Genomic DNA, 14,956 nt, shown 5'->3' on the forward strand with positions numbered 1-14,956 from the left:
GTTTTCACAATGTTTTGAATAAAACAGAAAATAATTTTGATCGATAAGAGAATGGTTTGTTGATCTGGGGTCTAAGATTGAGCTTTTTTAACTCGTTAAAGTGAAGATAGATTAGCAAGAAGAAACGAAATAGAATAAAATAAAGTAAAAAATAGTTAAAAGTTACTAATTAGTTATTATATAATTGGAAATTGAAAACTGGAAATTAGAAATTAGAAATTAGAAATTAGAAATTGGAAATTGGAAATTGAAATGAGAAATCGTATTAAAGCGGATTTAAATGAAATATTTTTTTATAAAAAAACAACAACGATCTAACTTGATAAATAAAAAAAAGATTTTGGCCAAAAAAATTACAAAATACGTAAAAATAACATTTAAAACAACAGTTAAAATCAAAATAAAAAATAAAAAAGTTATAAAAATGAAATATAAAAATGTTAGTTTGTTTTTTAAAAGATAAAAGAAAATTTAGGATAAATTTAGGATAAACCAAGTAATTAATTTTAGAACAAAATTGCAAGGAAGTTCTCATTAAACAACTTTAAACAGGATAATAAGATAGAAATGATGATAGTATAATGAAGAAGAAACAAAAGATTAATATTGATTTGGTATTGTAAAATAAAAAATAAAATAGAAACCAGCAGAGTATTATCAATTAAAATTTATCTAAAAATATTTTTAGCAATATTTTTAATGATATTTTTAATGAGGATTGTAATGGTGATACTTTGTGTTTTTTTATTTTATTTTATTTTTTTGTTAGTTAACTCGTTTCAATTTTTTAATATTCATCTTCAAAATTGGTATCCATTGAAACTTCTTCATAATCCTTTTCTAAAGCAGCTAAATCTTCTCTTGCTTCAGCGAATTCACCCTCTTCCATACCTTCACCGACATACCAATGAACAAAAGCTCTTTTGTTATACATTAAATCAAATTTAGCATCTAATCTTGTCCAGGCTTCGGCAATTGCAGTTGTGTTGGATAACATACAAACTGCTCTAGTAGCTTTAGCCAATTCGCCACCTGGAACATATTGAGGAGGTTGAAAGCATATACCGATTTTGAAACCAGTTGGGCACCAGTCAACCATTTGCATAATTTTTTTTGATTTGATATTTGAGACGGCTTGTTGAACATCTCTTGTAACAACATCACCTCTATATAAGAGACAAGTGGCCATGTATTTACCTAATCTTGGATCACATTTGACCATTTGGTTAGTTGGTTCTAGACAAGCATTTGTAATTTCTTGAACCGAGTTTGATTCGTGGAAAGCCTTTGCAGCAGAGTGAACAGGGGCATAAGAGACCAAAGGGAAATGGATTCTTGGGTAAGGAACCAAATTAGTTTGAAATTCATTTAAATCGACATTTAAAGAACCGGAGAATCTTAGAGAAGCAGTAACAGAGGAGACAACTTGAGCTATCATTCTGTTTAAGTTTTCAAAGGAAGGTCTTGCAATATCCAAGTTACGACGACACATATCGTAAATGGCTTCGTTATCAACCATAAAAGTACAGTCAGAGTGTTCTAAAGTTGTATGGGTTGTTAGAACTGCGTTGTAAGGTTCAACAACAGAGGTTGATACTTGGGGAGCAGGATAAACAGCGAATTCTAATTTTGATTTTTTACCATAATCCAAGGATAATTGTTCTAGTAATAAAGCACCAAAACCAGAACCGGTGCCACCACCAAAGGAATGTGTGAAAAGGAAACCTTGTAAGCCACTGCAATTGTCAGCTACTTTTCTGATTCTATCCATGACTTGGTCGATTAATTCTTTACCAACGGTGTAATGACCTCTGGCATAATTATTTGCAGCATCTTCTTTACCGGAGATTAATTGTTCAGGGTGAAATAGTTGTCTGTATTTACCGTTTCTAACTTCATCGATTACGTTTGGTTCTAAATCGACATAGACAGTTCTTGGGACGTATTTTCCTGAACCAGTTTCACTGAAAAAGGTGGAAAAGGATTCATCACCAGCAGGGCGTGAAACATCTGGAGATAAAAACCCATCTGGTTGAATGCCATGTTCAAGACAATAAAGTTCCCAACAGGAGTTACCAATTTGACAACCGGCTATTGCAAAACAAAAAAAAAAAAGAAAAAAAAATACAGTTAGAAAATAGGAACAAATAAATATAGAGGGTAGCAGAGTTAATGATGATAGTAATGAGATTATCTAGCGATTAAACGATGAAATACTAAAATGATTGAACAGTCAGATCAATATATGGATTGATCAAAAGAAAACAAGACCCATCGTTCATTGATTGAACAGGTAAAATACTAAAACACTAAAAACAGGATGAAGCTGTGAAGCAACGATGTGAGAATCCTCCAAGAGGAAATCCAAAGGTGGATTAAGACATACCTTGACCAACTGTAGAGATAGTAAAACACAAAAAGTAGGTTAGTAATGTGAAAGAAATAAAAGTGGGAGATGGAGATGGAATGAAAAACAATGAAATGGAAAACAATAAAAGACATACCATTGATACTAATAACTTCTCTCATTTTGGAATACAGATGTGAGTGTGCGAAGATACAAATGCTTTACTGTTGAGGAAGAAGAAAAAAGAAGAATTGAAGAAGGAGAAGAAGAAGAAGAAGAAAGATACCACATCTACAGCCCAAGAAAGCACCCTATTTGTTTACGCTCAAAGTAAACAGGAGTCCCCTTTTCGGAGAGCCAGAGTCGGCACACGTGTATTGGCCGTATATCCTACTTGCGGCACTTACGGCAGCCGTTTCTCGGTCGGTGGTCGGTTTGTCTCCGGCTGTGGTTACAAGTGCTTTTGCTGTTTATGCTGCTTATGCTGCTTGTACTGTTCTTCTTTCCTGCCCAGCTACATCCCCTAATTCCACACACTGGTGTCGCCTTCGAGAGAGTGGTGGTAGCCTGCGTCGTCAAAACCACCATACATGTCGCCCATTGCTGTCTCGTTGCCCATGCCTGGTCCTTCGTCATACATGGTCATCCCGCCATTGTTGCTTCCCACATGGCCATTGTTGACTCCATCGTCCTTCTTCTTTTCGATTTCCTCCAAGGCCAACACGATCTCTACCACTTTCTTCGATAACTTCTCAATTCCTCGTTTGACTACCAAGTTGGGCTCGATCGACCCCACTGTCTCCAAATTGAAATAAAACCGGGTTGGAACTGCTTTGTAGTCAAATCTGTCGTCTGCATTGGGTTCTTCCTCCCACTGGCAGTTCTCGCTCAATGGCCATTCCTTTGAGGCATCGTTTTCGTACCAATACGACGTGTGTTTTAGTTTATTCCATGGGTCATATTCAAATCCAACTGCTGCACAGGGCGACCATTTGGCGTGTTCTTTGCTTATCCCCTTTTTCGCAATGCATGTTAATTTCAATTCTTGGTGTTGTCGTAACTTGCAAATCAACACACCTTTACCTCCAGCATCTCTTATAACTGGACGACCGATCTCCAACCCATTGGTGTCCGAGGACACTAGATCGATCGAGTAAACATCTTTGAATTTGTTTTCGGAACACTTCACGTCCAACGTCAACACAACTGAACATTTCGGACAGTATTGATCACAAGTGCAGTCTCGAGTGTACGCCAATTGCTCGATGTCCTTGCTCTCCAAGGGTATCAACCCTAATCGGTGTGCAATAAACTCGTCTGCTAGTACTGATGTGTTGACCTCTATCTCCACCAAGTCAATTGCTAGCGTGGGCACCTCTGCCATCATCACTCTTCGCAACGAGTTGGCCAACGACAAGTCCACGTCCTCCAAGACATAGTCGACGTTGTCCTTTCCGAGCTTTCTTATGGTCACCTTAGGTCCCTCTTGGCTGTCTTCCATCTCGTCTTCTCCTGTTTTGTCTGTTTTGTCTGTTTCCTCTGCTGCTTCTTCCTCTTCCTCTTCTTATCTCCTTCCGCCGCTTTTTCAAATTTTCCAGAGGTGCCGTTACCCGCTCCCGTCACACGAAACCGCCCATTGATTATCTTGCTATTTTGCATTTGTTTTGCATTTACTTTCATTTTATTCTCTACGCGACGATAAACAATCAATCGCTCCCAACACAAAACTTTGTCTCAGCTACACTCATCTTCTTCGACCTCAAGCACCATCTCTCAATTGCCACCTATATCTCAAAGGAAATCACTCATCTGTCTGCTCTCAAATGGGTCGGTTAGTGGGCTTGGAACTCCATAATTTCAAATCCTACAGAGGCACGTCCTCAATTGGTTTTGGCACTGCTGATTTTATTAGTATAATTGGGCCAAATGGTTCTGGCAAATCTAACATGATGGATGCAATATCCTTCGTCTTAGGTGTAAGATCCTCCCACTTGAGATCTGCTCATTTAAAGGATTTGATCTATCGTGGCAGAATCATGAGCCAAAAAAAATCTAAAAACAAGGACAATTTTCAAATTGATAGTGAATCAGATATCGAGTCCGATATCGACTCAATTTCAAATTCAAATTATGACTATTCTCCCAATAGTGCCTATGTCATGGCAATTTACGAAAAAAATGATGGCACTCTAATAAATTTAAAGAGAACAATCATCTCTAATGGCTCATCAGAATATAAAATCAATGACAAAGTTGTCACCGCAAACGACTATACAAATCTATTAAAAAGTGAAAACATATTAATCAAAGCAAGAAATTTCCTAGTCTTTCAAGGTGATGTTGAAGCAATAGCCTCTCAATCCTCTCAAGACTTGACCAAACTAATTGAAACAATTTCTGGCTCATTTGACTTGAAAAAACAATACGAATCCTTTAAAGACCAACAAGAAAAGGCCCATGATGATACCCACTCATTCTTTGAAAGAAAAAGAATTCTTAATAGAGAACTTAAACAATATAAAGAGCAAAAAGAAGAAGCTTTAAATTTCCAAGCAAAATTAAATGAAAAAAAAAATTTGATCAAACTATTCAATCTTTGGAAATTATTCAACAATCAACAAAAGAAATCCCTTTTATCACAAAACTTTAAAGAAAAGAAAAAAAGCTTGAGAATTTCAAAAGACACTTTATTAAAAGAAGAATCCCTTTTGAAATCTCTATCATCTGAATACTCAAAGGATTCTCTTAATCTTGAAAAATTTAAAAGAGAAATCTCAAAGAGAAATTTTGACTTGAATAATAAAAATAAAGAACTACTACCAACCTCCGCTCAAAAGGACTTGATTCAACAAAAATTACACCAATATAACAGAAAAATTAAAGAACTAAATAACGATATTAAAATTCAAAACAACAACGTTAAAACAATCAAAAATCAACTCAATATAGTTCAATCCGCTTTAGCTGATCTAGAAAAAGATAGCTCAAACACTTCTTTTTCTCTATCTGCTAAGGGCCAAAAGGAATACGAATCATTAAGGCCTTCTTATCTTTCAAATGGTGGTGCTGATTTAGAACAAATATTGTCCCAATTTAACCAAGAAAAACTGGTTCTCCAAAATCAATTGGAAAACTTGTTAAAACAAAAAGAAATTGTAGAAAATAGAATCAACTCTTTAAAGATAAATAGCCAGAATCTTAAATCCACTTTATCTGACAATGAATCAAAAATAACCGAAACAAATAAATCTTTAAATACTAAAAAAGATCAACTCAATACTTTTAGAATTGAGAAAGAAAAATATTTAGCAAAAGAATATGAAATAAATTCAAAATTAAAACAAGTCTTAACTAAATTAGACGAATTAAATGCAACCCAAAGAGAATCAAATAGAGAAAGAAAATTACGCGAAAATGTCTCAAATTTAAAAAGATTGTTTCCAGGCGTAAAAGGTTTAATTTCTGATTTATGTCGTCCCAAACAAAGAAAATATGCAACTGCTGTTTCCACTGCACTTGGTAAAAATTTCGATTCCATAGTCGTTGATAATCTATCAATTGCCTCAAAATGTATCACATATCTTAAAGAACAAAGATCAGGCGTTGCCTCTTTTATTCCTCTAGATTTCGTTGATTCAAAACCTCCTAATCCTAATTTCCGTCATGCTCATCCTAATGCTAGACTAATTTTGGATGTTATTGAATATGATCCTGTCTTAGAAAGAGCAATCCAATATGTTTGTGGTGATTCCATTGTTTGTGATAACATGAAAATTGCCAAATTTGTTCGATGGGAAAGGCGTATAGCTGTTAAAGTAGTGACTTTAGATGGCTCACTAATTCATAAATCTGGATTAATGACTGGTGGTGTTTCTATTAATGATCAAAAGAAAAAACGTTGGGATAAACAGGTGTACAATCAATTAGAATACAGAAGAGACGAATTATTAAATGAATTAAATGTTCTTAGTAGCAGAAAACCCAATGAAATGACAGAAAAAAGAATAATGGATGAAATTGTTAAATTGGAAAATACTTTGCCACTATTATCAACTTCCAAAAACGAAATTAAAAGAAATATTCAAGATTGTGAAATGGAATTAAATTACCAATCAAACGATATTTTAAAGTTCAAAATAAATGAGGAAATTAAAAAAATTAAAGATACTAAGATACTTGAAATCGATCAAAATATGATAGATTATAATAACCAAATCAAAACGTTACAAGATCGTATTTATTCTGAATTTTGTAAAAAATATAATTTTGACAGTATTGAGGAGTACGAAAAGACACATGGATCTATAATTAGAGCTCATGCAAAAGAAAGAGCAAAAATAACTAAAAACATTAGCATTTTAGAGAGTAAATTGAAATTTGAAAATGAAAGATTAGAAGAGACAACCAATAGACAGTCTAAAATTATTCGAGAAAGAGGTCAATATGAATACAGCTTAGAACAATTGAATAAAGATAAAGAAGTGATTGAAGAACAGATCAAATCTTTAAAGCGTGATGTTGAAACATTGACTGAGAAATTAGAGAATCTTGAAAAAGATTTAAAACAAAAAATGTTATTTGCAAAATCAACTGAAGACAATGTTGCAGAAGCACGATTAAAGTATGAAGTGTTAAAGAAAAAATGCTATAATATCGAGGAAGATATAGAAAAGGAAATAATGAACCGTATTAATATTCTTAGATCTTGCAAAATCGAAAATATTGAAGTGCCTTTAAAAAGAGGATCATTGGATTTGTTGCCAATTGGAGGTGGCGATGAAGAAGGAAGCGAAGAAGCTTCTAATGTTATTCAAATTTCGGATTCAATCGAAATTGATTTTTCGGAATTGAGTGATGAGTTGAAAGAGAACCTAGATGAAGATTTTGAAAGTTCTTTCAATGAACAAATAGCCGAAATTACGTCGGCTCTAGAAAATTTATCACCCAACACTAAGGCTCTTCAAAGATTAACTGAAGTTGAAGAAAGACTTAAAGACGTTGATAAAGAGCATCTTAAAACAAGAAAAACTGAATCTAGAATTGCCAATCAATTTAATGAGATAAAAGAAAAAAGATACGAACTTTTTATGAAAGCATTTAATCACATTGCTTCCAAAATTGATGAAATATATAAAGATCTTACAAAATCTAAAGCATCTCCATCCGGTGGATCTGCTTATCTTACGCTAGAAGATGAAGATGAGCCCTATAACTATGGAATAAAATACCATGCAATGCCCCCAATGAAAAGATTCAGAGACATGGAATTTTTGTCTGGAGGTGAAAAAACTATTGCTGCTCTTGCCCTTTTATTTGCTATTCATTCATACCAACCATCTCCATTTTTTGTGCTAGATGAAGTTGATGCTGCTCTTGATAATGCTAATGTTATAAAAATTGCCAATTATATAAATAAAAACGCAGGTCCCAATTTCCAATTTATTGTCATCTCATTAAAGAATGGTTTGTTTGAAAGAAGTGATGCATTGGTTGGTATTTACAGAGAACAAGGTGAAAATAGTTCAAAGACCCTAACACTTGATTTGAGAAACTATCCAAACCATGAAGTTACTGCTAGTGGATAGTATTGTGAGATGAGTTTGCTTTATTTTTTTTTTCTTTGAGATTTCTATGTCGTTGTTTAAGTGTTTCCATTGTAATATATTCGAGATATCCAAGGTTTTGCGTTACTAAATATATTATATTTATTAATTTGTAAAGTGTGATAAACAGATAATGTAATTGTTCAATTTTAATATTCAGATAAAATGAAAAGTATGTTGATAAAAAAATAATAAAAATCTAAGAATAGAGAAGATAAATGAATTTTTGAAAATTTTTGTAAATAAAAATAAAAATAAAACTATAACTCGAAATAATAAAATAAAGAAATGAAAAAAATACAAAAATATAATAGAAATGAAACCACAAAAAAAATAATATAAGCCAAAAAAAAAAAGGAGCACCATAATAACATTGAAAATAAAAGCGGTGAATTGAAAACAAAACTTACTATTTTAGATTACTAGAGAAAAAACTCTAGTTTTTAAAGAAAAACAAAAGACATCACTAAATAAATTAAACAAAAGACGTGATAAAAAGTGGAAAAGAACTGGATAAATCTTTTTTAATTGTTTCCCATAAAGAAGATATTTGAAATATAATTCATTGAATCTGAAAAACAATCTTTTAAATCATTTTTAAGCACACCAGTACTAATTCCAATTTGATTAAATTTAAAAGTTGCAGTATTTTGGATTGGTTTAAATGAATTAAAAAAAGGAAAATTTTTGGAAATGTTAGATTTTTGGTTAAAGTATAAGTTTAATAGAACAGCAAAAATTCCAATTGCAATAGAAATTTTAATAAGGTTTTTGTTTTTATTTTTTGACAAAACTTTTTTAGTTATTTTAATAAATCTTTTAAAATAACTTTGGTTATTGATATTATTAAGTTCATTTATTTTGCTGATAGCATTTTGAGAGTTTAATTTTTTTTGTTTAGCAGCTTTTCTTGCGGCTAACATTTTTTCGTATTTTTCTTGATCGAGCTTCTTTTGATGAGCGATTTTTTGATTAATTTCATCAATTTGGCAATATATTAATTTCATTAATAAAATATTTTTATTTTTGAATAAAATTTTCATTGAGTTTGTATCAAAATTTTTATCTATAAGTTTATTATTATTATTATTATTATGATCAAGATTATCAGGGTTAAAGAAATTATAGATAATGTTATAATTATGAAAATTGAATATTGAGTTTCTTTCTTGTAGGTCATCTAAATTAAAGCCAACGATTAAGGTTGAGGAAGTTTTTAAAGAAGAGAATTTGCTTAATCTTTTTGAAGATAAATCGAATTGAGAAAAAGGAATTTGATTTGAAAAGTTTGAAAGATTTATATTGTTTAAATCATTTAATAGTTTATTTGGATTGATATACTTAAATCTAAAATCTTGTAAAATATAGGGTGGGTAATTGTTCAATAGTTCGTTGGTTAGTGATAAGGCTTTGAATATGAATTCAGATGATAAATCAGCGGTAATGTTTGATAGAGTTGTGTGTAATAAATCTGAGTTTAAGAAAAAATCGTCATCTTCGTCTATTTCTTCAAATTCAGATTCGAATTCAAGATTATCAGAATCATTAGGGGTATTAATTTCATCGTCATCGTTATTGGGAGAAGAAGAAGTGGCGTTGATGTTTATTAATTTTTTTCTTAATTGAGGAGTTATGGCGATTGAAGGAGATGATGTATTATAAGTATCGAGATTTTCTAGATTTTCTAGATGTTCAAGATTTTCAAGATTTGAAAAGACACTATTGACTAGAGTTTCACTTTCACTTAAGAAGCTTGCGGAAATTGAGTTTGAGATTAAATCTGTATCGCTTTCATTGTTATTATTAGAAATGTTGTTGATGTTGGAGGTGGAGGTGGAGGAAGTGTTATTTGGATTGTTGTTAAAATTGTGATTAAAGTTGTTTATGAAATTGTTGTTTAGTCTATTATTTAATGAAAAGCCATTTGAAAAGTTGATTTTATTTAAAATTTCATTCTTTTTTAGTAGTAAAATGGAGATGTAGATGTAGATGTTGATCATTGACGAGCCGTTGTTTAGGATGTAGTCAAATAAATAAGATATATCATTAAAATCTTTAATATCGTGAGAGAAAAAGGTTAGGATTGAGGATAAAGCGTAAAAGGGATTTGTATTTTTAAGGATTTTGTAAAAGTTGTAATCGATTTTATATAGCAATCTTGGAATCAAGTTCAAGTGATCGATTGAAGGATTTATTGAGGGCATCATGAAGTCTCTTAGATGGTATAAGGATAAAAGTTCAAGGATTTTAAAACAAGCTAGATCTTCTATGTCAGTGGGATGATAAATAGAAAATGATTCATTTGAGGAGTTATTATTATTATTATTATTATTGTTATTTTTATTATTATTATTATTATTATTATTATTATTACTATTATTATTACTATTATTATTATTATTATTATTATTATTATTATTATTATTATTATTATTATTATTATTATTATTATTATCATTATTATTGTTGCTGTTGTTATGATCAGGATTGATATTATCGTTGATATTATTGTCGGTGTTAAACACAAGTAGAAGTAATTGAGCAATGTCATGATAACCTTGATAATAGGATAAGAAAGGATAGTTTCTTAATAATTTAACGATTAAATTTTTCAATTTTGATTTTAAAAAGGATAAAGTAGAGTGGTCTAGATTTCTGGGATAAAATACAAAAGACCTATCGATATCCAACTTGACTTGGTCTTCATCTTTATGTCTTTTAAGATGATGGTAATCATTATAAGAGTAATAATTTGAATGGTCAGATTTATTATCAGTTGGATCAGTTTGATTAATTTCGTTAACTAAATCATCCGTGTTGATGTTTAGTAAAAAGGGCCAAATTTTTCTTCTTAAAGAGTTTAACAATAGACCACCTCTTGACTTTGATAAGGATGTTATCAAGTTGTAGTCATTTAGGGATACTGCAGTTTTGAGACTGGCTATTTTCAAGTCTTTTGTGAAGTTTGATAGTGGGTTGTCATTGAATATGGATTTGCCTAGGTCTGGCAACTCCATGTTTTCCCAAATTTCAGTATGACTCGCTGATTGGAAGAAAGAGGTGTTTTCGATATTGTTCTGGGGGTTATTGTCGAAGTCATCTCGATGAGATTTGTCGTGCATATAGGCCAAGTTTGGGGTATTTTGGTTAGCACTCTTGTGGGATCCAAGGTTGTTGGAGCTGGAAATGCTAGGCAGATTGAGGACAAGAAGGCTTCGGTCCCTATTTTGAGTGGAGGAGGCGTTGTGGGAGTAGGTTCTCAGAGAATGAAAAGAGGACATATGGCTGTTCTTCGCAGAGCTGTCGTTTACAAGAGCAGAGACAGCAGCAGTCATCTTTGGTGACTTGGGCTAGAGGGCTGCGAGGAATTCCAGAGCTAGCGCTGGGACAGGAAGCAGAGAGCACAGGGCGAATTGGCAAGAGAAAGCAGAGGCAGAAGCAGCACAGCTGGCGTGAAAAGGGTCTGTGGTGAAGAAGCAGAGCTGATAACAATGGAGCTGATAACGATGGAGCTGATAACAACTGATAACGACGAGCTGTTTCTCATCGCCTTTGTTTTCGCGTTTCGGCCATTGGCTGGTGGTCACGTGGTATATGTTCCCGATTGGGCGCAGAGGAGGAGTGATAAGAAGAAGGTGTTTTGGAGGAGGGAAAGAAAGAAGGAAGGTGAGGAAGGTGTTTGTGATGGAGCAGCAGCAGCAGAAGTGGCGGCAAAAAGACGCTGTTTACGTGACCAGGGTGGCGGTGGGAGGGGGCTACTGCTCGGACGTGTTCCGGGCCCAGCACAGCGGCAGCAGCGAGATTTACGCCCTCAAGGTGGTTGATCTGTCCTTGGTGGCTCCTCCTCACAGCTCCAGGGTGGAATTACACGTCTTGAACCTCATCAGCAGCAGAGCCTGCAACAACCCCAATCTCATCAGGCTTGTGGAGCACTACAACAACCCTGTCGAAGAGCTGTTGACCTTGGTGTTTCCCTTCTATCAGTACTCCTTACACGACCTTGTCTTGCAAAACAGCACCCACGAGAAGGTCAGAAGAAGGGCAAAGACGTCGCTGCGACATAGAATTGATTTCCTTAATCTTGACTTGAAGAGCTTGCAGAACTACAGCAGACTGAAATACAGAACCATCACCAAAAATAACCTCTCGCTCAAGCAGATTTTTAAGATTCTTCAGGGCATTTTAAACGGTTTGGTTTTCTTACATGAACATGGCATAATCCACAGAGACATCAAGCCTGAAAACATTCTATTTGCTTCGTTGGATCCTTTGGATCCCAACAACGATGCTAAGTTGATTGATTTCGGTATATCCTGGATTCCCCCAGACAATTTGTCGTCCATTGAAACCCCAAACAGCAAATATTGCGATATTTGTACAGGTATTTATAAACCTCCAGAGGTGTTATTATCGGCCAGAAACTATTCCACTGCAATTGACATCTGGGGTTTGGCAATTATCCTCACTTTCTTGTTTTCTTTGGATTCGCAAGCTATATTATCATCTCCCAAATTAAACAAACTTAGTCTTCAGAATAACAATAATCAACTAATAAATCTAGACTCCAATGACGATGATACTGATGATGATGATAATGATCAATATGATCAAATTAACGGATATAAAACAATTAGCGATTTAAATCTTTTATCAAATATTTTCAAAGCTTTTGGTACACCAACAATCGACGATTGGCCTGAAATGAAATCCTCATCTGTTTTTAAATTTTTAAATTTTGAGAAAAACAAAAGATTACCAATAAATATTTTATTACCAAAATTGTCAATTGACAATAATAATAATAATAATAATAATAATATATTCACTTCTTTTGAAAAATTGTTTCATCAAATGACCATTTATGAATCAAAAGATAGAGTTAATGCTTTAGATTTATATAACTTAGTTTCTGAAACTGATAATCAGTTATAATTATCATATCTTTTTTTTTTTATTTCTCATTTCGCTAGTATATACATTTGCAATTCATCTTCACTTCCTTGCTGTTTTTTGTTTTTTTTGCTTCATTATTTTGTAATATATGTATGAAAATCCATAATTTATTAATCAAAATAGATATATTAAATCCATTGAATACATTACATTAAAGATAATAAATGAAATCTGTCCAAAGTTTGAAATTTTATTGTTAACACGAAAATTAAAGCAAAAAATAAGAATAAGAATAAGAGAATAAAATAGAAAAAGAGAATAGAAAAAGAAAAGAAAATAAAATAAAATAAAATAAGAAAACATGTTGAAATTATATAAAAAGAATGAAGTGAAATGAATTAAATAAAAAAAATGTTACCCAGTCACAACTACAAGTTGTCAAAATTTCTTTCCAAAGTTAAAAACTCTATCACATTTTGCATTTTTCGAATTTTGTTATCTCTGGATAATATATCTATTTCGTCATTGATTTTATCGATTTTAAACTCCATTTGCTGATTATAAAAATCAAGATCATTCAAATTAAAACTTATATCATAATTTTCATTGTCATTATTATTGTTATAAATACTATTATCTTTATCATAAATAAACTCATCGTAATACATCTCTTTATCATAAGTTTTCTTATCTAGTATATTTTTTCTATCGCTATCACCATTTAGTTTTTGACTGAATATTATTGGCTGATATTCTTCTTCAAATTCTAGAGTAGACGATGTCATGTTGTGTTTGGATATCATCGAGCTATCGTCTTCATCATAGTTTTCATCGTTCTGGTTATTATCTTTATTGCTACCAATGTTATTATTGTCATTGATACCATTTCCAAGATATCTTTGTGATTTTTTAATTTCGCGAATATTCATATCGCTATTGTAAAGATCGCTGCTGTTTCTGCTCTTATTTCTAGGCTTACTTATTTTATTCAATGGATTGATTAAATTTTTACTATTTAGAAGATCTAAGTCATCATCGCCCATCGAGGAGTTTCTTTTATCGATTCTTTCTTGTTCCATGACCAATTTCAATTCGTGCTGGTCCTCATTGGCTTGAGAGTGCAATAACTGCCTGGGAGTTGACTTGCTTGAGGAAGATGCTGAGGAAGAATTAGAAGAATTGGAAGAATTGGAAGAGTTGGAAGAGTTTTCGGCCTCGTCTATTTTCATTAGCATCATGATGGACTTAAGATTTTTTTTTGAGTTGGACAAAATTTCGTGGTCAAACTTGTTCTTCTTGAGCATATTCTGTTTCACCAAGCTGGGAGTCAAAGGGGTGGAAGGTGGTCTTTTATTATGTGTTTTCTCTGCACTTTCGAGGCTGTTTTCAGGTCTGTTTTCAGACTCGCCAAAATCAGATATTTTGGTATGTTTTTCGGTTTTCTTACCAGTTGTGGTGCCTGTGTTTGGAGGATTGGAGAGTGAGCTGGGAGTGGTCAACGAGTTGGAGGAAGCACTGTCTGTGAGGACGCTTCTGGTCTTGAAAGCAGCATTGTTGTGTGCTGGGGCTGTCTCGGGAGAGGTCATTGTGATGCTGTGGTGGTGGTGAAGAGGTTGAAGCCAAATCTTCTCTTTCTTGTGGCCTGGAGCAAAATCAAAATCAAAATCAAAATCAGAATCAAAAACACGCGTGTTTACGTTTTGCCGAATCAGGAAGCAGCCGAAGTGTTTGTAAACAACCTCCGAAAAGACGCATCGAAAATAAATAAATAAATAAATAGAAAAATAAATAGATAAATAGATAAATAGATATAAGAAATGTAAAATAAACAGAATGGAACTGAAACACAGTTAGTCGGTGGAAGTAGACTAAGTAAAAGAACAAACAGAAAAAGAGATATATATACCAGTTGGTTTCGCACATTCTATCCTAAAAAAGCAAAAACCAAATGAGAGACCATAAAAAATCGCATTCAAGTAGATACTTCAAAATGCAAATAATTGCCATCCATTCTAAAAACCATGTATCAGAAGTTTGGTTCCTTGCTGATATTCCTCAATAAAAAAATGTGGAATCACTCATAGAATAAAAAGAGTAAAAACAAACTATGGAG

General features: G+C 32.8%; 6 protein-coding genes across 6 annotated transcripts; 2 read left to right on the forward strand and 4 right to left on the reverse strand.

The window, feature by feature from the left end:
* Nucleotides 1-426: 426 nt before the first annotated feature.
* Nucleotides 427-2,550, reverse strand: ASCRUDRAFT_77182 (tubulin alpha chain). Its single transcript, XM_020193754.1, has 3 exons — nucleotides 2,505-2,550; nucleotides 2,387-2,395; nucleotides 427-2,091 (listed from the first exon to the last, which is right to left on the reverse strand). Exons 1-3 carry the CDS (start codon nucleotides 2,527-2,529, stop codon nucleotides 788-790), a joined length of 1,338 nt encoding a protein of 445 aa, XP_020045754.1. The 5' UTR covers nucleotides 2,530-2,550; the 3' UTR covers nucleotides 427-787.
* A 314-nt stretch (nucleotides 2,551-2,864) lies between these two features.
* Nucleotides 2,865-3,896, reverse strand: RPB3 (DNA-directed RNA polymerase II core subunit RPB3). The gene has a single exon (XM_020193755.1). It carries the CDS (start codon nucleotides 3,846-3,848, stop codon nucleotides 2,871-2,873), a length of 978 nt encoding a protein of 325 aa, XP_020045755.1. The 5' UTR covers nucleotides 3,849-3,896; the 3' UTR covers nucleotides 2,865-2,870.
* A 77-nt stretch (nucleotides 3,897-3,973) lies between these two features.
* SMC1 (cohesin subunit SMC1) lies at nucleotides 3,974-8,080 on the forward strand. Its single transcript, XM_020193756.1, has one exon. It carries the CDS (start codon nucleotides 4,171-4,173, stop codon nucleotides 7,930-7,932), a length of 3,762 nt encoding a protein of 1,253 aa, XP_020045756.1. The 5' UTR covers nucleotides 3,974-4,170; the 3' UTR covers nucleotides 7,933-8,080.
* Nucleotides 8,081-8,298: 218 nt separating this feature from the next.
* On the reverse strand, nucleotides 8,299-9,088 carry ASCRUDRAFT_77185 (uncharacterized protein). The gene has a single exon (XM_020193757.1). The coding sequence runs from the start codon at nucleotides 8,955-8,957 to the stop codon at nucleotides 8,475-8,477; it is 483 nt and encodes a 160-aa protein (XP_020045757.1). The 5' UTR covers nucleotides 8,958-9,088; the 3' UTR covers nucleotides 8,299-8,474.
* A 2,368-nt stretch (nucleotides 9,089-11,456) lies between these two features.
* Nucleotides 11,457-12,882, forward strand: ASCRUDRAFT_9493 (cyclin-dependent protein kinase-activating kinase CAK1; the record flags this gene model as incomplete). Its single annotated transcript, XM_020195165.1, has 2 exons — nucleotides 11,457-11,488; nucleotides 11,871-12,882. 2 exons carry the CDS (start codon nucleotides 11,457-11,459, stop codon nucleotides 12,880-12,882), a joined length of 1,044 nt encoding a protein of 347 aa, XP_020045758.1.
* Nucleotides 12,883-13,076: 194 nt separating this feature from the next.
* Nucleotides 13,077-14,721, reverse strand: ASCRUDRAFT_112711 (uncharacterized protein). The gene has a single exon (XM_020188781.1). The coding sequence runs from the start codon at nucleotides 14,427-14,429 to the stop codon at nucleotides 13,272-13,274; it is 1,158 nt and encodes a 385-aa protein (XP_020045759.1). The 5' UTR covers nucleotides 14,430-14,721; the 3' UTR covers nucleotides 13,077-13,271.
* Nucleotides 14,722-14,956: the final 235 nt, after the last annotated feature.

The sequence above is a fragment of the Ascoidea rubescens genome (assembly GCF_001661345.1).
Source record: "Ascoidea rubescens DSM 1968 unplaced genomic scaffold ASCRUscaffold_12, whole genome shotgun sequence".
Taxonomy (NCBI): domain Eukaryota; kingdom Fungi; phylum Ascomycota; class Saccharomycetes; order Ascoideales; family Ascoideaceae; genus Ascoidea; species Ascoidea rubescens.